The 23973-nt window shown below is 44.8% G+C and overlaps 1 protein-coding gene across 8 annotated transcripts in view; it reads left to right on the top strand.

Moving 5' to 3' along the window:
• Positions 1-23973, top strand: part of TRAF3IP1 (TRAF3 interacting protein 1) — a 104713-nt gene that overhangs the window by 37442 nt on the left and 43298 nt on the right. For 4 of the 8 annotated variants that reach the window (XM_077155546.1, XM_077155545.1, XM_077155543.1 and 1 more), the window contains 6 exons: positions 3264-3365; positions 4590-4610; positions 7567-7651; positions 8111-8194; positions 9299-9422; positions 9585-9663. In XM_077155546.1, coding sequence (XP_077011661.1) covers positions 3264-3365; positions 4590-4610; positions 7567-7651; positions 8111-8194; positions 9299-9422; positions 9585-9663 — 495 coding nt within the window. The remainder of the gene's footprint in view (positions 1-3263; positions 3366-4589; positions 4611-7566; positions 7652-8110; positions 8195-9298; positions 9423-9584; positions 9664-23973) is intronic. The other 4 variants (XM_077155542.1, XM_077155547.1, XM_077155544.1 and 1 more) reach the window with 2 other exon arrangements.

Here is a 23973-nt window from a genome sequence, read left to right as displayed (position 1 = left end):
CCTTATTTTGTTTTGCTTTGGTATTCAAACTTTTTCATTATGAAAAATACAGAAGAAAAGGAAGAATGGTACATTTATAGTTGTACACCTCTCACCTAGATTTAGTAATTCTAATACTTTGCCATTGTTCTGGTTTGCTAGCTGCCAGAATGCAATATACCAGAAACAGAATGGCTTTTAAAAAAGGGAATTTAATGAGTTGCTATTTTACAGTTCCAAGGCCGAGAAAATGTCCCAATTAAAGCAAGTCTATAGAAATGTCCAATCTGAGGCATCCAGGGAAAGATACCTTGGTTCAAGAAGGCTGATGAAGTTCAGGGTTTCTCTCTCAAGTGAGAAGGCACATGGCAAACACAGTCAGGGTTCCTCTCTCATCTGGAAGGGCACATGGCAAACATGGTGTCATCTGGTAACTTCTCCTGGCTTCCGATTTCATGAAGCTCCCCGGGAGGCGTTTTCCTTCTTCATCTCCAAAGGTTGCTGGCTGGTAGACTCTCTGCTTCATGGTGCTGCAGCATTCTCTGTGCTCTCCGAATCTCCCATAATGTTTCCTCTTTTATAGAACTTCAGAAACTAATCCAGACCCACCCAAATGAGTGGAGACACATCTCTAATCCAGTTTAACAACCACTCTTGATTGGGTTACATCTCCAGGGAGATGATCTAATTACATACAGTATTGAATAGGGATTATTCTGTCTTTACAAAATGGGATTTAGATTAAAACATGGCTTTTCTAGGGGACATACATCCTTTCAAACCAGCACATCCATAGTGTTTCACCAATAGCTCTATATTTGTATGAACCATTTCAGAGTATATTAAAGATATCCTGTCACTTTACCTCAAAATATTTAGGCCTGTAGTTGAAAAAAAAAAAAGACATCCTCCATTGTCACAAACCCTGGTCACAGTCCTCAGAAGGATTATCCTTCAGTAGCATCTAAAATCCAGGCTGTGTTCTGATTGCTTCACAAATGTTTTCCATGTTTCTTTTTTTTTAAACCAAAAATATCAGCATCCAAATAAGCTGACCATACTGTATTTTTATTATTCTTTTCGTTTCCGTAACATCCCCCTCCGGCACCCCTTTTATGCCCAGGGCATTGGCTTTTTTGGAGAGATTGCGTTTTGTCCTGCAGAGTGTCCACTCTTCAGGCCTCTTTTTATGGTTGCTTGTGGTGGCACTCACCTCTCTCGCCACCCTCTTTTTAGACGTGGGTCCGTATTTGCTTGACCGTCGTTGCCTGCTCACTTGGGTGCCCGTGCTTCAGGCTGCGCCCTGCCGGCCTGTGGAGAGCCCTGGGCACGCGTGTCCTTGGCCTAGGCACGGCCGTGTCATCAGCCGGGCATGTGATGCAGGTGTGGGTCTGACCACCCAGCTCTGAGAATGGACAGTGGCCTGCAGGGGACCCTGTGCCCGGGGCCGTGCGCCCTGCCTGCAGCGCAGCCCACGTACCTCTCACTGTTGCCCCACGTGGGGGCCCCTGTGGCCCCAAGGCCCTAGCCTAACCCCGTGGTCACTGGGCACCACGTCATTACAGGCAGCATATTCTGCCGTGTCTGTCATTTTATGCCATCTCAGTCATGTGAATTTTTTTAATAAGTGTATTATTTTTCTTTTAAAACTGCTATTTGGCAAGCTGGCTAGTCTGCCCTCTGTGGTGTTCATGGTACTGTCAGTGGATGTGTAGGCTGTCTGGGGCTCTTTCTGTTTGTTAAGTTTGGGGGTTGGGGAAGCTTATCTAAGAACACCCTAGAGCTGTGGAAAGGTGAAGTCGTGCAGAGTGTCCTTGAATTGCAGAAACAAGGTCGTGCACACGTGCTCTCCCTCCTGTGCTCACGGGTTCATTGTCGAGTCTAGAAAATGCTTGGCACTTTCAAATAAAATACAACAGAACTTAAAATAATTGGGGTATTTTCTTCCAAAGTTGATAATGGTTAGCAGCCAAATCTGCATTTATTTTTAGAACTGTTTTTTAGAAACTTTGGCTGCCCTCCATAAAATATCATAAGTAATTAACCATTTGAATCAAACTGTTTAAGTCAGTATTATCATAGATTGAAAAAATTATAGATTTTTCAGTATAAATTATAGATTGAAAAAAATTTCCTTGGAAAATTATGTCATCTAATTTATGCATTTTGTACATAAATAAAGCAGTTCTGTGATAGCTAATGACAGGTTGATTCTGGTATAAACTACTTCTTTGACTAGTTTTAAAAGATTATAAATCTGTGTTTTAGGTAAGGGAACATGCTGCAATGTTATTTCTGTCTTCTGGTTTCCTCTCATGAGTCCTGGGCTTAGTGAATGGGTTTGTTTTCCAGCTCTGGATTCCACCATGATCCAAACCTGTTTCTCTGGCACCCCCTCCCCACCTCCCACCCACACTTTTGCAGTTGGTAGGAGGAATATTTTATTTCCCAGGAACCCGATTCTCCCCACCCCATTTTCATAAACTTTGGAACATCGTGGGTCATCCGTAGCCAGGGGTGTGGGAGGCAGCGTGTGCAGTGCTCGCACTGTGCCAAGGGGTGTGGGAGGCAGCGTGTGCAGCGCTCGCACGGTGCCAAGGGGTGTGGGAGGCAGCGTGTGCAGCGCTCGCACTGTGCCAAGGGGTGTGGGAGGCAGCGTGTGCAGCGCTCGCACGGTGCCAAGGGGTGTGGGAGGCCGTGTGTGCAGCGCTCGCACGGTGCCAAGGGGTGTGGGAGGCCGTGTGTGCAGCGCTCGCACGGTGCCAAGGGGTGTGGGAGGCCGTGTGTGCAGCACTCGCACGGTGCCAAGGATGCGTTCCTTCTCCTCTGCTCCCCGTCGGCCTCCTTCTCCTCCTCCTCCTCCGCTTCCCTGTCAGCCTCCTTCTCCTCCGCTCCCCTGTTGGCCTCCTTCTCCTCCGCTCCCCGTCGGCCTCCTCCTCTGCTCCCCCGTCAGCCGCCTTCTCCTCCACTTCCCTGTCAGCCGCCTCTCTGTGCTGCTCAGCTCCTGGGCCTGGGTAAGCAAGTGGGGTGACGGTGGGCAGTGGGTCTGGAGATGGGAAGCAGAGGAGCCGTGGGCCGGGCTGCCAGTGGGCTCGGGGCCCGGGGCTCTGCTCCCAGCCTGGGGCGCCCCTGCCCTTCCTCCTGACCCCATAGCTGCAACCCAGGCAGGGAGCCTCTGGGAGCTGCAGCACAGGAGACATAGATAAGTCAGTGTCGTGGGTTGGTGAAGCCCTGCACCTGCCTAAGGGCACCCCTTAATGACTGATTTTAAACTGTTTTGTCAGGAGCAAAAGAAGCTAATACCCATTCAGCTAGTGTTTCAGATGAGAATTCGACTGGTCTGTGGCGTGAGACTCTTGAGGCAGACCCCATGGTGAGACAGAAAGGTAAGATGAGGCCCTGCCCTGCCCTCTCCCTGCCAGGGGATGTGGGGGGCGCGCCCCAGAGGGAGGCCATGGTGCAGCCCCTTTTTCTCCTGGGCCGCCAGGCTCCAGGGGCCAGCTGAGCTGCAGGGGGGCCCCGGGCTCGCCGCCCCACATGTACTCCTGGGGCTGCAGGACACATCCCAAGGCTGCCTGAAAAAGTGGGGGGGGGGCGGGGGTGTCACCGTGTGGGGCCCTGCAAGCCAAGCCAGGCACACTCTGACTTCATGCTCACAGAGCACTAAAAAAAAAAAGTTTTGCGTTTTGAAATCATTTCAAACTGAGAGGACAATTGCAAAAATAATACAAAACCCACAGAGAGAACTCCAACACCCCCCATCCAGATACTCAGGCCCAACAACTTTTAATATTTTGCCACATTTGCCATCCCTTCCTCCCTCCCTCTTCCTTTCTCTCTCTTTCATGTATCTCCCTCACCCTATGGAGGATGCTGGGGGGCAGAGCAGAGGCTGGGCTGTGAGGGATGGAGGAGTGCCAGGGGGGCCTGAGTGAACAGGGGGTGGGCAGGGGGCTGGACTGCGTGGAGGCTGGGGGTCAAGGGGGATGGGGACTGAGGGAGCCCCTCTGAAAGTGTAGGCTCTGCTCTGTCCCTCTGCGGGCCTGGCCTCCACCTCTCCGATCTCCTGAGTGCTGAGGGAACCCCCAGTCAGGCCCCAGCGCCCAGGAGCAGCCCTGCAGGAGAGGGTCCTGGCAGAAGGCTGAAGGCTGAAGGAGGCCACGGGGAGCTGGAGCACTGTCCTCTCCTGGTGAGAAGCTGCTGGGCAGCTGCTCCTGGAGGCCCTCGGTGGGTGGAGGTTTGCACTCCCACAAGGTGGTCGGGACGGAGGGGGCAGGCCCCAGCTCTCCTGCCCCATGCCCACTCCCACGGTCTCACGGGCGTTGTCTAGTTATTGGTCTGATGTTGTCTCTATGATACACTTTCCTCCTGTGTTTTTACCTAATACGTGTTACAATTCATAGTTTTTATTGGCTTTTGGCTTTCCATCTTTGAAAATAAAATGATGGTAGGAACTGGAAAAACAGCTAAGAGGAAATGGTTGCTTTTTTCCTAGTACAGATTCATAATTACTTATTTACATGTGTTATTCTCGAATCCTGTGATGCTTATTTAATATTTCAAGGTTTGCTAACATGAATGTTAACTTTCTGATATGTGTTTCTTTTTAGGTGACTCCACCAGTGATGGAGGTAAGAAATGGACTGAAATAAATACGTCTAAGTGAATAAAAAAGTATTTGCAAAGTCCCCTTGGGGGAATGGCAAGAAGGGGGGAAAATTCAACTTCCCCAAGTGGAGAATTCTTGATATTCTGACAAACAGTGGGGACAACCAAAGCAATAGGCTGAGCCCCCAATTTTGGGGTTTGTTCATATGAAACTTAACCCTGCAAAGGATAGGTTAAGCCTACTTAAAATTAGACCTAAGAGTCACCCCCAGAGAACCTTTTCTGTTACTCAGATGTGGCCTCTCTTTCAACCACCACAACAAGCAAACTCACTGCCCTCCCCCTCTCTACGTGGGACATGACTCCCAGGGGTGTGGACCTTCCTGTTAACATGGGACAAAATTCCTAGAATAAGCTGGGACTCAGCATCAAGGCATTGAGAAAACCTCTACCAAAATGGGGAGGAGCAAAATGAGATAAAATGTCAATGGCTGAGAGATTCCAAACAGAGTCGAGAGGTTATTCTTATGCATTAAATAGATATCACCTGTTTAATAAAAGTGTAATGAAGAGGCTGGAAGGAACTGCCTGCAAATGTAGAGCTGTGTTCCAGTAGCCATGTTTCTTGAAGATGAATGTATAATGATAAAGCTTTTGCAATGTGACTGTGTGATTGTGAAAGCGTTGTGCCTGGCTCTCCTTTTATCTGCCTTATCAACAGACGAGTAAAACATATGAATTAAAAATAAATGAATAATGGGGGACCAAATGTTAAAATAAATTTAGTAGAGTGAAATGCTAGTGATCCGTGAGGGGGAGGGTTGGGGGTATAGTATGTACGAATTTTTTTCTTTTTATTTCTTTTTCTGGATTGATGCAAATGTTCTGAGAGGTGATCATGGTGATAAATATACAACTATGTGATGATATTGTGAATTATTGATTATATACCAAGATCATATGGTAAGAATGTTCATGTTTGTATGTTGTTATGTTTTAAAAAATTTTTTTTAATTAAAAAAATATGTTTGGTATAAATTGTATACCTTTATAGAAATAGGCATGCAATTGCAGATTTATATTTTACATGATTGCATTGCATCAGTGAAAGTAACTTCAGGAAGCATCTTTTTTCTATTAGAGGATTTGTAGATATACAGGAAAATTACACAGGGAGTGCAGAGTTCCTGTGTACCCCTCCGCACACACTCACGGTTTTATCTGTTATTAACAGTTTGATTAGTGTGGCATCTTTGTTACAATTGGTAAGACAATATTATTGTAATTGTCCTATTAACTGGAGTCCATGGTTTACATTTGCGTTCACTGTTTGTGATGTGCAGCTTGAGGGTTTGTAAAAGTGTTTGTTCTGATGACATGTAGAGCCTGAAGCATTTGGGTATGCGGTTCGCGTGCTGCGCTGCTGCTGCTGCTGCCCAGGCCTTTCCGTTGCCCCGCGCCCAAGCCCCGCTCCGCCAGGCACTACCCCCCCCCACATCCCCCCTGGCCCTGGAACCTGCATTCTGTTTTCTGACTATGAATTTGCATATTCTACTTATTTCATATAAGTAACATGATACAGTATTTGTCCTTTTGCAGTGGGCTTACTTCACTCATCATGATGTCCTAGGAAAATGTATCTTCACTGTATCAATTTAAGATTTAATTTACGTTTAATTTTTAAAATAATACATATCAGGAGTTTTTTCAGAGTGTATTTCCAGTGCTCAAATTCTGATTTATTTTTTCTGCTCTGTAAAGCACAAATATCTTTTACTTTAAATAATTAAGTAAATATAATTCTTTTAATACTTTGGTTTGCTATTTACTGATTACATTCTTTTTATCAAAATGAGGAAAACATATAAGATTATAAGAATATGGTACATACCCAAAGTAGTAAATAAATAGATAAGCAGAGAGGAACCTGAAGAAGAAAATGGAAAAGCACGGTCAGCCCCGTCTGCTGGGTGTGGGCTTCATCCAGGGGCACACGTGCGTGTCGCTGCCAGACGTATGTGTGTGTCGTTACTAGGCATATGTGTGTGTCGCTACTAGGCGTTACGTGTGTTACTACTAGGTGTATGTATGTCATTGCCTGGCGTTATGTGTGTGTCACTACTAGGCATATGTGTGTGTCACTGCCAGGCGTATGTGTGTGTCACTACTAGGTGTTATGTGTGTGTTACTACTAGATGTATGTATGTGTCACTGCCTGGCATTATGTGTGTGTCACTACTAGGCATTACGTGTGTGTTACTACTGGGCATATGTATGTGTCGCTGCCTGGTGTTACGTGTGTGTTACTGCTAGGCGTATGTATGTGTCGCTGCCTGGCGTTATGTGTGTGTCGCTACTAGGTGTGTGTGTGTTGCTGCCAGGTTTATGTGTGTGTTACTGCTAGGCGTATGTGTGTGTCACTACTAGATGTATGTGCGTGTCTCTGCCAGGCGTTGTGTGTGTCACTCCTAGGCGCACGTGTGTGTCGCTGCCAGGTGTGATGCCAGCCTGCGTTGCCTGTGCGATGCCCACCTGGGGCTGCTGTGGCCATGGTCAGCTTCCTGGCTGGCGAGCCAGAGGGCGGTCAGTGTGCCACTTACTTAATGGTCACCTTCTGCCAGTGTTGTGACGATGACGAGGTGCCTCATGGGGTGTGCACCTTGTTGCAGGTGTGGTTGCATTTGTGTCTGTTTCTTTGCTCAGGCTGTGTTTCTTACCACTTACACTGCTGAATTGATTGGCCACCTTTTGAATTTTGATTTCTAGAAACATTGAGCTGGTTCGTATTTCCAGGGCTTGAGGGTGCCCTTTCCTAAAACCCTCACCCAACTTGAACATCAGAAGTCTATTTTATCTTTTTCAAAGTGATGGGTGAAAAAAAAATAGCTCCTTTATCTTTGCAGTTATTGATTGCTGTCTTTTCAAGTGGTGTTGTTGTGTTTCTTCCTTTGTGAACTCTGTCCGAATTGTCCTGTGCAGAAGGAGAAGGCGGACGTGCTGGCCAGGATAGATCAGAGGCCTCGGAGAATGTGGAAACCCCCAGCGAGCTCTCATCCAGCGTCAGGTCTGTGTGCCTTTTACCCCTTACCTGGGAGGATAGTCACGACCGGGACACAGCTTTTTTCTATATCATTGGCTACTTATTTAATGCTTGAGCTTAATTATGGGGAAATATTGTACAAAGAAAGAACAGTTTGTGTAATTTTTCTACTGTTGAGGTATAACTATATGTAGAACATTCTAGAGATTTAGGGAAATCCATAATTATGGCTTAACCTCATTGTGCTTTGATTACTGATAGTTATATTAAATAAAATTAGGTTTTGTACCCTGAAATATAAGGTTAAAAATGGATATTTTTTAAGTTTTCAGGTTGGTGCAATGTTTAGAATATCCTGTAGCACAGGTCACAGCCAGCAAGATGCTGGTGTGAAAACTGGTGTTGACGTTAGCCTGGTTTTCTCTTGTCTGCTTTGAAATGTGCAACTTGTATCCTTTTTGGTGCTCACACCTTTGGCTTTAGGAGAATACCTCGGCCTGGTAGTGCACGGCCAGCTCCTCCCAGGGTCAGACGCCAGGAGAGCACGGAGGTGCTGGTGGCCGACAGGTAAGGCGGGAGGTACTGATGGCGGACAGGTAAGGCGGGAGGTACTGATGGCGGACAGGTAAGGCGGGAGGTGCTGGTGGTGGGCAGGGGAGGTGGGAGGTACTGGCAGCAGACTGATGAGGCAGGAGGTGCTGGAGTTCGGCAGGTGAGGTGGGAGGTACTGGTGCCAGACAGGTGAGGTGGGAGGTACTGATGGTGGACAGGTGAGGTGAGAGATGCTGGCAGCAGACTGGTGAGGCAGGAGGTGCTGGAGTTCGGCAGGTGAGGTGGGAGGTACTGGTGCCAGACAGGTGAGGTGGGAGGTACTGATGGTGGACAGGTGAGGTGAGAGATGCTGGCAGCAGACTGGTGAGGCAGGAGGTGCTGGAGTTCGGCAGGTGAGGTGGGAGGTGCTAGCATGGACAGGTGAGGTGGGAGGTGCTGGCCTGGTACAGGTGTCTTGGCACATTCTCTTGGGCAGGGGCGAGGGCAGACCCCTGGCCACATGCACTGCCTCTTACTCTGTGGACCCTGTGGCTCTGACCTCCGGCTGTGCTGTTGGCCTTTCTCCGAGACCTCCTCTATAGGACTGCATGGCAGGAAGGCCCTTCTGATGAGGCCCTTGAGGCGCCCATCACAGGCCCTGCTGACAGTGTCACACCCACATGAAGGGGTTGAGCTTAAGAACGTGATTTTCTGGGGCTTGTGTAGCTCTGAGCCATCCCAGGTGGTCACTGGGGCACGTTTGGGCTCATTTTGTTGCTGTGTTGGGGGATGGGTGGAGGAATGAGGGGTCTTGACGTCTGGTAGCAGGACCCTGGGTGCCGGCTGGGCCTGGCCTTCTGTTTGACTGGGTGGGAGGTAGGGTGAGGCGAGGCTGGTGTGGGCGGGGAGGGGTCACGGGAGGCTGGTGTGGGCGGCCAGGGGCAGCAGGGCAGAGGCCTGGCCGATCAGTGGGCACCTTGGCCTGCGGAGTCCCTGCCTAGAGGCCCGGCTTGTGCGCGTGGTTGTCCTGGGTGGGTGGGTCTGTTCCTTTCAGACACTCCCACAGTTCCAGAACCTGCCATTCACAGAAGCCTGTGACTGATGGGCAGCTCCCAGTTTACTTTGATTTCTTTTATTTAGGACTGGGAGCGGTAAACCGGTCTCGAATGTGATTGTAGAGTCCCAGCATTCCGACAGCGGGGAGGATGACCCGTTTGTGGTGGAAGCCGCCCCTCAGATCTCGGCAACGCCAGAGGTTGAAATGGTCAGTTATTGAAGGCTAGGGCTTTTGGGTAACTGTATTTCAATGACACTGAAATTATTCTAGCTTTTAAAATTATGTAGACCAATGTTCCTCTAATTTTCAGTTAGTTACCCTCTTTAATTTGGTCATTTATTTTGAAATCCACAAAAATAGGATTTTCAGAATTCAGCCAACGGGAATCTTCTTTCTCTCCTTCCTGTTCAGGCGCCAGCAGTGGGAGTGGAAGAGGACGAGAGGCACGGTGGGTTCTGGGTGCGGGCATACACACTGTGTGCGTCTCTCTGGGTGTGTGGAAGGGATCCGATGCACACGCGTTTGTGTCTGTTCTGTCCGTGGTTTGCTCAGAGGTCACAAGAGCCATCGCAGGACACTCCAGGGTTGACTCTCCCCATGCTGGCGGTGTTTATTCTGGGAGGTCATGAGCTCTGTGACCTGTCCCTGTAGAACTGGGGGCAGCCACCCCAGGACCCCAGCACCCAGCTCTGTGCTCCTGCCCGGCAGCTGTGCTGCACCCCAAGATGAGGTGGCTGGAGTAGGCTGTGTGCTGTTCTACAATGCCACTGCTCTTTCCCAGCGCGGGGGTGTCCATAGCCCTCACCCCTCAGCAGCACGGAGCAACCCGAGGCCACCTGCACCTGCTTGCGCCCCCATCCCGAGGCCCGTGTCACCTGCACCTGCTCGACCCCCAGTCCCCAGGCCCGTGTCACCTCTCCTGCTCGCCCCCTAGTCCCCAGGCCCATGTCATCTGCACCTGCTCAACCCCTAGTCCCCAGGCCCGTGTCACCTGCACCCGCTAACCCCCCAGTCCCCAGGCCCGTGTCACCTCTCCTGCTCGCCCCCCAGTCCCCAGGCCCATGTCCCCTGCACCTGCTAAACCCCTAGTCCCCAGGCCTGTGTCACCTGCACCCGCTAACCCCCCAGTCCCCAGGCCCGTGTCACCTCTCCTGCTCAACCCCTAGTCCCTACGCCCGTGTCCCCGGCACCCACTCAACCCCCAGTTGCCAGGCCTGTGTCACCTCACCTGCTCGCCCCCCAGTCCCCAGGCATGCCGATGAGTGAGCATCCAAATAAGACCAGGCTGTTGCAGTTTATGGCTCTAGCTTTAATCTGCACTTTCTCCCTCCCCCTCTTTCCCGCTGTGATTTGTTTGCTGAGGGAGCTTGTTCTCACAACCAGGCACTGGTTATTGCAGCCCCATGGTGTGTTTCAATGTATTCATGTGTCCCTCCTGTCCTGTAAGGTCATTCTAGAAACATGATCAGATTCTGGTTTGATATTTGGGAAGGCTATTTGGTAGGTGGTGCTTGTTCTTCCGGCTGTCTGTCTGTTTCTCTCCTTGGGGAAGATCTGTTATTTCAGCATTCAGGGTTGCAAAGTGGTGGTTTTCCCAAACTGTTCTTTCCTTACTCTTTGGCTGGAAAATTCCAGTGCAAAGCTCTCCCTTCCCAGCCCATCCGATGCCCTCAGGCACCATTCCTGAAAGAGGCTGGATGCCTGACCCATGTCCTTTATGGACCAGTTTTCCTAGTAGTGAGTTTGTTTCCTGCCATCCAACACAGGTGGCTAATGAAGGATTTGGGGTTTGTGTTTTTTGGTGATTAATGATTTCAAGGAATTTTAACATATTTATTGTGCTTCATTTCATTCCATCTCAGTTTTTCTTGTGACTTTCAAGTTGCCTGGTCTTCGGCCAGTGGGAACCCTTTGGCACTAGACTTTGACAGCTTTATTTTTCTGATATGGCAAGAGGTTTCTGGCTCATTTTGTGTATTTCCTGCCCCATATCTGGAATCTGCTGTTTCCACAAGGAGCCTGGGGGCCTGTTGCTTCTGGACTAGTCCTTGTATTTAGATGTTTTCCCTGAACAAAATAGAGCATTTTTTTATTTCAATTTTTTAAATGTGTTAAGACTTGCTTTGTGACCCAGCATATGGTCTATCTTTGAGAATGATCCATGAGCACTTGAAAAAAAGGTGTATCCTGCTGTTGTGGGATGTAATGTCCTATAAATGTCTGTTAAGTCAAGCTCATTTATAGTAATATTCAGATTCTCTATTTCTTTATTGATCCTCTGTCTAGATGTTCTGTCCATTGATGAGAGTGGTGAATTGAAGTCTCCAACTATTATGGTATATGAGTCTATTTCCCTTTTCAGTGTTTGCAGTGTATTCCTCACGTATTTTGGGGCATTCTGGTTTGGTGCGTAAATATTTATGATTGTTATGTCTTCTTGTTTAATTGTTCCTTTTATTAGTATATAGTGTCCTTCTTTGTCTCTTTTAACTGTTTTACATTTGAAGTCTAATTTGTTGGATATTAGTATAGCCACTCCTGCTCTTTTCTGGTTGTTATTTGCATGAAATATCTTTTCCCAACCATTCACTTTCAACCTCTATTTATCTTTGGGTCTAAGATGTGTTTCCTGTAGACAGCATATACAAGGACCCTGTTTTTTAATCCATTCTGCCAGTCTGTGTCTTTTGATTGGGGAATTCAGTCCATTAACATTTAGAGTTATTACTGTTTGGATAATATTTTCCTCTACCATTTTGCCTTTTGTATTATATATATCATATCTGGCTTTCCTTCTTTCTACACTGTTCTCCATGCCTCTCTCTTCTGTCTTTTCGTATCTGACTCTAGTGCTCCCTTTAGTATTTCTTGCAGAGCTGGTCTCTTGGTCACAAATTCTCTGAGTGACTTTTTGTCTGAGAATGTTTTAATTTCTCCCTCATTTTTGAAGGACAATTTTGCTGGATATAGGAGTCTTGGTTGGCAGTTTTTCTCTTTTAGTAACTTAAATATATCATCCCACTGTCTTCTAGCTTCCATGGTTTCTGCTGAGAAATCTACACATAGTCTTATTGGGTTTCCCTTGTATGTGATGGATTGCTTCTCTCTCGCTGCTTTCAAGATCCTCTCTTTCTCTTTGACCTCTGACATTCTAACTAGTAAGGGTCTTGGGGAACGCCTATTTGGGTCTAATCTCTTTGGGGTGCACTGCACTTCTTGGATCTGTAATTTTAGGTCTTTCATAAGAGTTGGGAAATTTTCAGTGATAATTTCTTCCATTAGTTTTTCTCCTCCTTTTCACTTCTCTTCTCCTTCTGGGACACCCACAACACGTATATTTGTGCGGTTCATATTGTCCTTGAGTTCCCTGATACCCTGTTCAAATTTTTCCATTCTTTTCCGGATAGTTTCTTTTCTTTTTGGAATTCAGATGTTCCATCCTCCAAATCACTAATTCTATCTTCTGTCTCTTTAAATCTGTCATTGTAGGTATCCATTGTTTTTTCCATCTTTTCTACTTTATCCTTCACTTCCATAAGCTCTGTGATTTGTTTTTTCAGTTTTTCTATTTCTTCTTTATGTTCAGCCCATGTCTTCTTCATGTCCTCCCTCAATTTATCGATTTCGTTTTTGAAGAGGTTTTCCATTTCTGTTCGTATATTCAGCATTAGTTGTTTCAGCTCCTGTATCTCATTTGAACTATTGGTTTGTTCCTTTGACTGGGCCATATTTTCAATTTTCTGAGCATGATCTGTTATCTTCTGCTGGCGTTTGGGCATTTAGTCAGATTTCCCTGGGTGTTGGACCCAACAGGTTGAGAGATTTTTCTGTGAAATCTCTGGGCTCTGTTTTTCTTATCCTGCCCAGTAGGTGGCGCTCGTGGCACACGTTTGTTTACGGGTTCCACCAGTGAAAGTTGCTGTGGGTCCTTTAACTCTGGAAAATTCTCGCCATAGGGGAGGTTCGGCAGCCGAAGCGTCTTGGAAGAGTGCCAGCCGGCCCGGGGTTCTGAACGCGGGGAGGGTCGCAGGCCGCCGCAGCACGGGAGAGCGTCCGGCCGAATTACCTAGTCGGCCCGGGGCGCCAAGTGTGGCGGGTGGGCGCCAGCTGCCGCAGCCCGGGAGAGTGCACTGTTCCCAGCCGGACCGGGGAGTCACGTGTTTGGAAGGGACCCCCCGGTCACTGTTCTCTGCAGTCTGGGGATTTCCGACCCAACACTCTCAGTTGGTCCGGGGGGCATCGCGTGGTGGGGGCACCAGCCGCCGCAGCCCAAGGGGACCGCCTGCCCAATTCTGCCAGCTGGCCTGGGAAGGAGGAAGGGAGGGACTCCGGCCGCTTGCCGTCCCGCCCGGGAAAGCCTGCGCCCCTTGGTAATCTCACCGGAGCTGGTTCTCCCAGACAGTCAGCCGTTCCAGGATGGGGTACGCTGTCCCTTTGATCTCCGTCGTGGCTCCGGGAGCTGCTCTGTATTGTCTCCACTCCCCCAGTAGCTGTTCTGGAGAAGGAAAGGTGAGGGTGGCAAGGCTGTCGAGGCCGGTGGCAGAGGAGCTGGTGAAGGCGGAAGAGGGGAGAGGAGGGCGGGCGGGTCGGCTGCTGCGGGGCGTGGGCGCCGCACGGCGGGCCGGTGGACAAAGAGGGGAGAGGAGGGCGGGCCAGAGCATTTTTTAAATAAGAAAATATGTCCTGAGTTCATACTGATATTTCTAATCCAAATTTAGGCCTGCAGAGTTAATCCAAATTAAGTCTTTGCGTGCATGCATCTCTTCCATCTCCGGCGTCCCATCCCAGCCCCCAGCAGCCGCCAGCAAATCTCCTTGCTTGTGTTGCCTGATCCTGAGCCATGTACACAGCGATTTCAGAGCAACAGTGCCAGCGCTCATTAACAGCTGCATGATGAAAGCACTGGGGATTTTTTTTTATAGATGTTTATCTCTCTGTCCTTAAAATATATCCCATTAGGGATGTATACAGTACTTACTCTGTTTTAAACTTATAAAGTAATTCTTCTCCATTAAGGCTAGGCTGTTAATTTGATATGTTTAAGTTCATTGGTTTCATTTTGCTTTCAATTTGTAAGCATTAAAGTTTTTTCTTTTTGTCATTGGCACACACCTGGAATTGAACCCAGGTCTCTGGCATGGTAGGCAAGAATCCTGCCACTGAGCCTCTGTCCCACCACCCAGCATTGAACCTTTTTTTTTTTTTCTGTCTGTTTTAGTTTGTAAGCAGCCAGAATGCAATATATCAGAAATGGAACAGCTTTTTAAAGGGGAATTGTGCTGGTCTGAATCTGTGATGGACCCCAGAAAAGCCATGGCCTCTGATCCTCATTCAGTGTTGCTGGGTGGGAGCATTCTGATTGTTTCCATGAAGATGTGACCCACCCAATTGTGGGTGGTCACTTTTGATTAGATGATTTCCATGGAGGTGTGTCTCCACCCACTGAAGGTGGAGTTGCTTGCTGGAATCCTTTAATTTTTTTTTTTTTTATTAATTAACGGAAAAAAAGAAATTAACCCAACATTTAGAAATCATACCATTCTACATATGCAATCAGTAATTCTTAACATCATCACGTAGATACATGATCATCGTTTCCTAGTACATTTGCATCGGTTTAGAAGAACTGGCAACACAACAGAAAAAGATATAGAATGTTAATATAGAGAAAAAAAATAAAAGTAATAATAATAGTAAAAAAAAAAAAGATAAACAACCAACCAGACAGACAAAAACAAAACAAAACAAAACAAAACAACAACAACAAAAAAACTATAGCTCAGATGCAGCTTCATTCAGTATTTTAACATGATTACTTTACAATTAGGTATTATTGTGCTGTCCATTTTTGAGTTTTTGTATCTAGTCCGGTTGCACAGTCTGTATCCCTTCAGCTCCAATTGCCCATTATCTTACCCTGTTTCTAACTCCTGCTGAACTCTGTTACCAATGACATATTCCAAGTTTATTCTTGAATGTCGGTTCACATCAGTGGGACCATACAAACAGTATTTGTCTTTTAGTTTTTGGCTAGATTCACTCAGCATAATGTTCTCTAGGTCCATCCATGTTATTACATGCTCCATAAGTTTATCCTGTCTTAAAGCTGCATAATATTCCATCGTATGTATATACCACAGTTTGTTTAGCCACTCGTCTGTTGATGGACATTTTGGCTGTTTCCATCTCTTTGCAATTGTAAATAATGCTGCTATAAACATTGGTGTGCAAATGTCCGTTTGTGTCTTTGCCCTTAAGTCCTTTGAGTAGATACCCAGCAATGGTATTGCTGGGTCGTATGGCAATTCTATATTCAGCTTTTTGAGGAACCGCCAAACTGCCTTCCACAGTGGTTGCACCATTTGACATTCCCACCAACAGTGGATAAGTGTGCCTCTTTCTCCACATCCTCTCCAGCACTTGTCATTTTCTGTTTTGTTGATAATGGCCATTCTGGTGGGTGTGAGATGATATCTCATTGTGGTTTTGATTTGCATTTCTCTAATGGCCAGGGACATTGAGCATCTCTTCATGTGCCTTTTGGCCATTTGTATTTCCTCTTCTGAGAGGTGTCTGTTCAAGTCTTTTTCCCATTTTGTAATTGGGTTGGCTGTCTTTTTGTTGTTGTTGAGTTGAACAATCTCTTTATAAATTCTGGATACTAGACCTTTATCTGATATGTCATTTCCAAATATTGTCTCCCATTGTGTAGGCTGTCTTTCTACTTTCTTGATGAAGTTCTTTGATGCACAAAAGTGTTTAATTTTGAGGAGCTCCCATTTATTTATTTCCTTCTTCAGTGTTCTTGCTTTAGGTTTAAGGTCCATAAAACCGCCTCCAGTTGTAAGATTCATAAGATATCTCCCTGCATTTTCCTCTAACTGTTTTATGGTCTTAGACCTAATGTTTAGATCTTTGATCCATTTTGAGTTAACTTTTGTATAGGGTGTGAGAGATGGGTCTTCTTTCATTCTTTTGCATATGGATATCCAGTTCTCTAGGCACCATTTATTGAAGAGACTGTTCTGTCCCAGGTGAGTTGGCTTGACTGCCTTATCAAAGATCAAATGTCCATAGACGAGAGGGTCTATATCTGAGCACTCTATTCGATTCCATTGGTCGATATATCTATCTTTATGCCAATACCATGCTGTTTTGACCACTGTGGCTTCATAATATGCCTTAAAGTCAGGCAGTGCGAGACCTCCAGCTTCGTTTTTTCTCTTCAAGATACTTCTAGCAATTCGGGGCACCCTGCCCTTCCAGATAAATTTGCTTATTGGTTTTTCTATTTCTGAAAAATAAGTTGTTGGGATTTTGATTGGTATTGCATTGAATCTGTAAATCAATTTAGGTAGGATTAACATCTTAACTATATTTAGTCTTCCAATCCATGAACACGGTATGCCCTTCCATCTATTTAGGTCTTCTGTGATTTCTTTTAACAGTTTTTTGTAGTTTTCTTTATATAGGTTTTTTGTCTCTTTAGTTAAATTTATTCCTAGGTATTTTATTCTTTTAGTTGCAATTGTAAATGGGATTCGTTTCTTGATTTCCCCCTCAGCTTGTTCATTACTAGTGTATAGAAATGCTACAGATTTTTGAATGTTGATCTTGTAACCTGCTACTTTGCTGTATTCATTTATTAGCTCTAGTAGTTTTGTTGTGGATTTTTCCGGTTTTCGACGTATAGTATCATATTGTCTGCAAACAGTGATAGTTTTACTTCTTCCTTTCCAATTTTGATGCCTTGTATTTCTTTTTCTTGTCTAATTGCTCTGGCTAGAACCTCCAACACAATGTTGAATAACAGTGGTGATAGTGGACATCCTTGTCTTGTTCCTGATCTTAGGGGGAAAGTTTTTAATTTTTCCCCATTGAGGATGATATTAGCTGTGGGTTTTTCATATATTCCCTCTATCATTTTAAGGAAGTTCCCTGGTATTCCTATCTTTTGAAGTGTTTTCAACAGGAAAGGATGTTGAATCTTGTCAAATGCCTTCTCTGCATCGGTTGAGATGATCATGTGATTTTTCTGCTTTGATTTGTTGATATGGTGTATTACATTAATTGATTTTCTTATGTTGAACCATCCTTGCATACCTGGGATGAATCCTACTTGGTCATGATGTATAATTCTTTTAATGTGTTGTTGGATACGATTTGCTAGAATTTTATTGAGGATTTTTGCATCTATATTCATTAGAGAGATTGGTCTGTAGTTTTCTTTTTTTGTAATATCTTTGCCTGGTTTTGGTATGAGGGTGATGTTGGCTGGACTTTTCTTTTTAGGAAGCTTTTGAATGAGTAATTCAATTTCTTTACTTGTGATTGGTTTGTTGAGGTCATCTATTTCTTCTTGAGTCAAAGTTGGTTGTTCCTGTCTTTCCAGGAACCCGTCCATTTCATCTAAATTGTATTTATTAGCGTAATGTTGTTCATAGTACCCTGTTATTACCTCCTTTATTTCTGTGAGGTCAGTAGTTATGTCTCCTCTTCCATTTCTGATCTTATTTATTTGCATCCTCTCTCTTCTTCTTTTTGTCAATCTTGATAAGGGCCCATCAATCTTATTGATTTTCTCATAGAACCAACTTCTGGTCTTATTGATTTTCTCTATTGTTTTCATGTTTTCAATTTCATTTATTTCTGCTCTAATCTTTGTTATTTCTTTCCTTTTGCTTGCTTTGGGATTAGTTTGCTGTTCTTTCTCCAGTTCTTCCAAGTGGACAGTTAATTCCTGCATTTTTGCCTTTTCTTCTTTTCTGATATAGGCATTTAGGGCAATAAGTTTCCCTCTTAGCACTGCCTTTGCTGCGTCCCATAAATTTTGAAATGTTGTGTTTTCATTTTCATTCGCCTCGAGGTATTTACTAATTTCTCTTGCAATTTCTTCTTTGACCCACTCGTTGTTTAAGAGTGTGTTGTTGATCCTCCACGTATTTGTGAATTTTCTGGCACTCCACCTATTATTGATTTCCAACTTCATTCCTTTATGATCCGAGAAAGTGTTGTGTATGATTTCAATCTTTTAAAATTTGTTAAGACTTGCTTTGTGACCCAGCATATGGTCTATCTTTGAGAATGATCCATGAGCACTTGAAAAAAAGGTGTATCCTGCTGTTGTGGGATGTAATGTCCTATAAATGTCTGTTAAGTCTAACTCATTTATAGTAATATTCAGATTCTCTATTTCTTTATTGATCCTCTGTCTAGATGTTCTGTCCATTGATGAGAGTGGTGAATTGAAGTCTCCAACTATTATGGTATATGAGTCTATTTCCCTTTTCAGTGTTTGCAGTGTATTCCTCACGTATTTTGAGGCATTCTGGTTTGGTGCGTAAATATTTATGATTGTTATGTCTTCTTCTTTAATTGTTCCTTTTATTAGTATATAGTGTCCTTTTTTGTCTCTTTTAACTGTTTTACATTTGAAGTCTAATTTGTTGGATATTAGTATAGCCACTCCTGCTCTTTTCTGGTTGTTATTTGCATGAAATATCTTTTCCCAACCTTTCACTTTCAACCTCTATTTATCTTTGGGTCTAAGATGTGTTTCCTGTAGACAGCATATAGAAGGATCTTGTTTTTTAATCCATTCTGCCAGTCTATGTCTTTTGATTGGGGAATTCAGTCCATTAACATTTAGAGTTATTACTGTTTGGATAATATTTTCCTCTACCATTTTGCCTTTTGTATTATATATATCATATCTGATTTTCCTTCTTTCTATGCTTTTCTCCATACCTCTCTCTTCTGTCTTTTCGTATCTGACTCTAGTGCTCCGTTTAGTATTTCTTGCATAGCTGGTCTCTTGGTCACAAATTCTCTTGAGTGACTTTTTGCCTGAGAATGTTTTAATTTCTCCCTCATTTTTGAAGAACAATTTTGCTGGATATAGGAGTCTTGATTGGCAGTTTTTCTCTTTTAGTAACTTAAATATATCATCCTACTGTCTTCTAGCTTCCGTGGTTTCTGCTGAGATATCTACACATAGTCTTATTGGGTTTCCCTTGTATGTGATGGATTGTTTTTCTCTTGCTGCTTTCAAGATCCTCTCTTTCTCTTTGAGTTCTGACATTCTAACTAATAAGTGTCTTGGGGAACGCCTATTTGGGTCTTATCTCTTTGGGGTGCGCTGCACTTCTTGGATCTGTAATTTTAGGTCTTTCATAAGAGTCGGGAAATTTTCAGTGAAAATTTCTTCCATTAGTTTTTCCCCTCCTTTTCCCTTCTCGTCTCCTTCTGGGACACCCACAACACGTATATTTGTGCGGTTCATATTGTCCTTGAGTTCCCTGATACCCTGTTCAAATTTTTCCATTTTTTCCCGATAGTTTCTGTTTCTTTTTGGAATTCAGATGTTCCATCCTCCAAATCACTAATTCTATCTTCTGTCTCTTTAAATCTATCATTGTAGGTATCCATTGTTTTTTCCATCTTTTCTACTTTATCCTTCACTTCCATAAGTTCTGTGATTTGTTTTTTCAGTTTTTCTATTTCTTCTTTTTGTTCAGCCCATGTCTTCTTCATGTCCTCCCTCAATTTATCGATTCCGTTTTTGAAGAGGTTTTCCATTTCTGTTCGTATATTCAGCATTAGTTGTCTCAGCTCCTGTATCTCATTTGAACTATTGGTTTGTTCCTTTGACTGGGCCATATTTTCAATTTTCTGAGCGTGATCCGTTATCTTCTGCTGGCGTCTGGGCATTTAGTCAGATTTCCCTGGGTGTTGGACCCAACAGGTTGAAAGATTTTTCTGTGAAATCTCTGGGTTCTGTTTTTCTTATCTTGCCCAGTAGGTGGCGCTCGTGGCACACGTTTGTCTGCAGGTCTCACCAGTAAAAGGTGCTGTGGGTCCTTTAACTTTGGAAAACTCTCGCCGTGGGGGAGGTTCGCCAGCCGAAGTGACTTGGAAGAGTGCCAGCCGGCCCGGGGGTTCGAACATGGGGAGGGTCGCCGGCCACCGCCGCCCGGGAGAGCGCCCGTCTGAATTTCCTAGTCGGCCCGGGGCGCCAAGCATGGCGGGAGGGCACCAGCCGCTGCGGCCCGGGAGAGTGCACCATTCCCAGCTGGACCGGAGTGTTACGTGTTTGGAAGGGACCCCCCCGTCACCGTTTTCCGCAGCCTGGGGATTTCCAATCCAATTCTCTCAGTTGGTCCGGGCGTCGCGTGTTGTTGGGGCGCCAGCCGCCGCGGCTTGAGGGGACTGCCTGCCCGATTCTGCCAGCTGGCCCGGGAAGGAGGAGGGGAGGGACTCTGGCCACTTGCCGCCCCGCCCGGGCAAGCCCGTGCTCCTCGGCCATCTCACCGGAGCGGGTTCTCCCAGCCAGTCAGCCGTTCCAGGATGGGGTACGCTATCTTTTTATCTCTGTCGTGGCTCTGGGAGCTGTTCTGTATTGTTTCTACTCCCCTAGTAGCTGTTCTGGAGGAGGAAAGGTGAGGATGGCAATGCTGTCGAGGACGGTGGTGGAGGAGCTGGTGAAGGCGGAAGAGGGTACGGTGGTGGCTGGAGAGCCGCTCGAGTAGGAGGAGAAAGGGAAGGATAAGATGGCGGCGGGAGCGCCGGCAGCGAAGAGGGAAGAGGAGGGCTAGATGGCGGCGGGAGCGCCGGCAGAGAACGGGGAAGAGGAGGGCTAGATGGCGGTGGGAGCGCCAGCGGAGAAGGGGGAAGGGGAGGGCTAGATGGCGGCGGGAGCACCGCCGGTGGAGAAAGAGGAAGAGCTTTTTTTTTTAACTTTTTTTATTGTATAGTATAATGCAAAAATAAAACATGAAATAAAAAAGCAATAGTTTTCAAAGCACTTTTCAACAAGTGCTTACAGGACAGGTCCCAGAGTTTGTCATGGGCTCCCATATGATCTTCTCATATTTTTCCTTCTAGCTGCTCCAGAATACAGGAGGCTAGAGGGCTTAAATTTTTGTTTTATCATCACAATCGACTTTTTTTTCCTTTTTTTTTTGTGAAAAATAACATATATACAAAAAAGCTGTAATTTCATAACACTCCACCACAATTAGTTGTAGAACATATTTTGGAGTTTGACATAGGTTACAATTTCACAATTTTAGGTTTTTACTTCTTAGCTGCTCTAAAATACTGGAGATTAAAAGATATCAATTTAATGATTCAGCATTCATATTCATTTGTTAAACCCTTTCTTCTCTGTATAACTCCACCATCACCTTTGATCTTTCTGTCTCTCTCTTCAGAAGTGTTTGGGCTATGACATTTCTAAATTTCTCATAATGGAAGGGTCTGCCACTAACATGGGGTAGGGAGATGGAACTATCTGATGTTCTGGAGAGGCTGGGCTAGATTTTAGGACTTATCTGGACTAGTGACCCATCTGGAGGTTGTAGGTTTCTGGAAAGTTTCTCTAGTGCCTGGAACCCTTTGTGGAATCTTCTGTATTTCCCTAGGTGTTCTTTAGGATTGGCTGAAATGGTCCTGGTTGGGGGTTGGCAGGTTATGATAGGTAGCATGGTCTGCCGGAAGCTTGTGTAAGAGCGACTCCCAGAGTAGACTCTCAACTCTATTTGAACTCTCTCTACCTCTGATAACTTAATTAATTATACTTTTTTTCCCCCTTTTGGTCAGGATGGAATTGTTGATGCCATAGCGTTAGGTCTGGATTCACCCCTGGGAGTTATCTCCCACATTGCCATGGAGACTTTCATCCCTGGCTGTCATGTCCCACATAGAGGGGAGGGCAATAATTTTATTTGCAGAGTTGGGTTTAGAAAGACTGAGGCCACACCTGAGCAACAACAGAGGTCCTCCAGAAGTAACTCTTAGACATTCCTATAGGCAGTCTAAGCTTCTCTGCTACCTACATATGCTTCACAAGAGTAAGCCTCCTGATCGAGGGCATGGCCTATTGATTTGGTTGTCCCAAAGTTTGACACAGTATCAGGGGATTCCCTGATGATAAGGTTTAATAGTTCCATATTCTTTCTCCCATCTCTCAGGGGACTTTGCCAATACTTTTTGATTATCTGCTTAATATACTCTAGGATATATCCAGGCATTAAAATAATCTATACAGGATTAAAGGACCTCTTTCTTATTCTGTGCTCCCTGTGTTTCAGTTGTTCAAATGAGCTATACAGATAGGTTGAATTAGATTATGCACTACAGAAAATTTCAGTTCCAGACCAAATAAACCTTTCTTCATTTGTCTCAAAGAGTATGTGTGGTTCTAAAATACAGACGCTGTCTTCCTTACCCCTATGTTCTGAATTACTTTAACCCCAACCTGTTAGGCTTCATTCTTATCTCTGAATATCAGGTTATGTATATGAAACAGCCTTTCAGAATCCAGAAATAATTATCACCACTCCGGACTTAATGTGTGTGCTCTAAAAGCTTATAATCTAGGCCCCTGTTTTCTTATGAGCATTTTCTTAAGGTGACCACACCATTCTTGTTCTTTTCTTTCTGGCTCATTTTGTCTCAGCAGACGTCCCACATGTTCATTCACATCGTGGCATGCCTCACGACTTTGTTCCTTTTTGTAGCAGCACAAAATTCGCTCATAAGTATACACCATCATTGGCCAATCTACTTCTCTGTCAGTGCATCCTTCAGCCACCTGCATTCATCAGGCATCATGTAGAGGGCCCAAAGTCCACAGTCCATCAACATTCTCAATTTTAGATAATTTCATTGTTCCCAAAAGAAAGAAAACCATTAAATACACCTTTGCCAAATAGGAAATCCAAACCTCCCCTTAACTCTTGTCCCTCCCCCCATTATTTACCTCTCCTGTTGCTGTGGTAGTGCTCATGGTTTCTTTTTGAACATAGCTCATACCATGCAATAGCAGTTTCCCCCATACCCTGGATTTAAACACTCTTTATGCAAGAGTCATATCTTTGAAGTAATTCTTGCAAGAACTAATTCATATTTCTAGTATTAATCAATGGGACATGTAGGTCTGTACAACCTGTTTCAATCTTGTTCATCTTCAATATGGTAATATTACTTCTAGACCCACTAGAGAACCACCTTCACTCCTATCTATTCCCTTACATTGGAGTTCAACTCATTAGCTAACAGTCTCTAGCTATTCTGTATTATAACTCTGATTACACCTTTGTGCTGGTCGTAAAAGTGGACTCATACAGTATCTATCATTTTGTGTCTGGCTAATTTCACTCAGCATTATGTCCTCAGGGCTCATCCATCTTGTCATGTGCTTCAGGGCGTCATTTTGGCTTACTGCTGCATAATATTCCATCGTATGTATATACCACATTTTGTTGATCCACTCATCTGTTGATGGGCATTCCCCTCTTTTGGAGTGTTTTCTCAGAAAAGGATGCTGAATTTTGTCAAATGCTTTTCAGTATCAACCAAGATGATCATGTGATGTTTCCCTTTCGATTTGTTAATGTGCTGTATTACATTAATTGATTTTCTTGTGTTGAACCATCCTTGCATTCCTGGTATAACCTCACTTGGTCATAGTGTATAATTCTTTTAGTGTGCTGTTGGATTCGATTTGCTAATATTTTATTGAGAAGTTTTGCATCTGTGTTCATTACAGAGCTTGGCCTGTAGTTTTCCTTTCTTATAGCATCTTTACCTGGTTTTGATATTAAAATATTAGCTTTATAAAATGAGTTAGGTAGAGTTCCTTTTTTCTCAATTTTTCGGGAAAAGTTTGAGCAGGATTGATGTTAGGTCTTTCTGGAATGTTTGATAAAATTCCCCTGTGAAACAGTCTGGCCCTGGGCTTTTCTTTGTAGGAAGA

Source organism: Tamandua tetradactyla, chromosome 3 (genome assembly GCF_023851605.1).
Source record: "Tamandua tetradactyla isolate mTamTet1 chromosome 3, mTamTet1.pri, whole genome shotgun sequence".
Classification (NCBI taxonomy): domain Eukaryota; kingdom Metazoa; phylum Chordata; class Mammalia; order Pilosa; family Myrmecophagidae; genus Tamandua; species Tamandua tetradactyla.
This window is presented reverse-complemented; position numbering and strand designations above follow the sequence as displayed.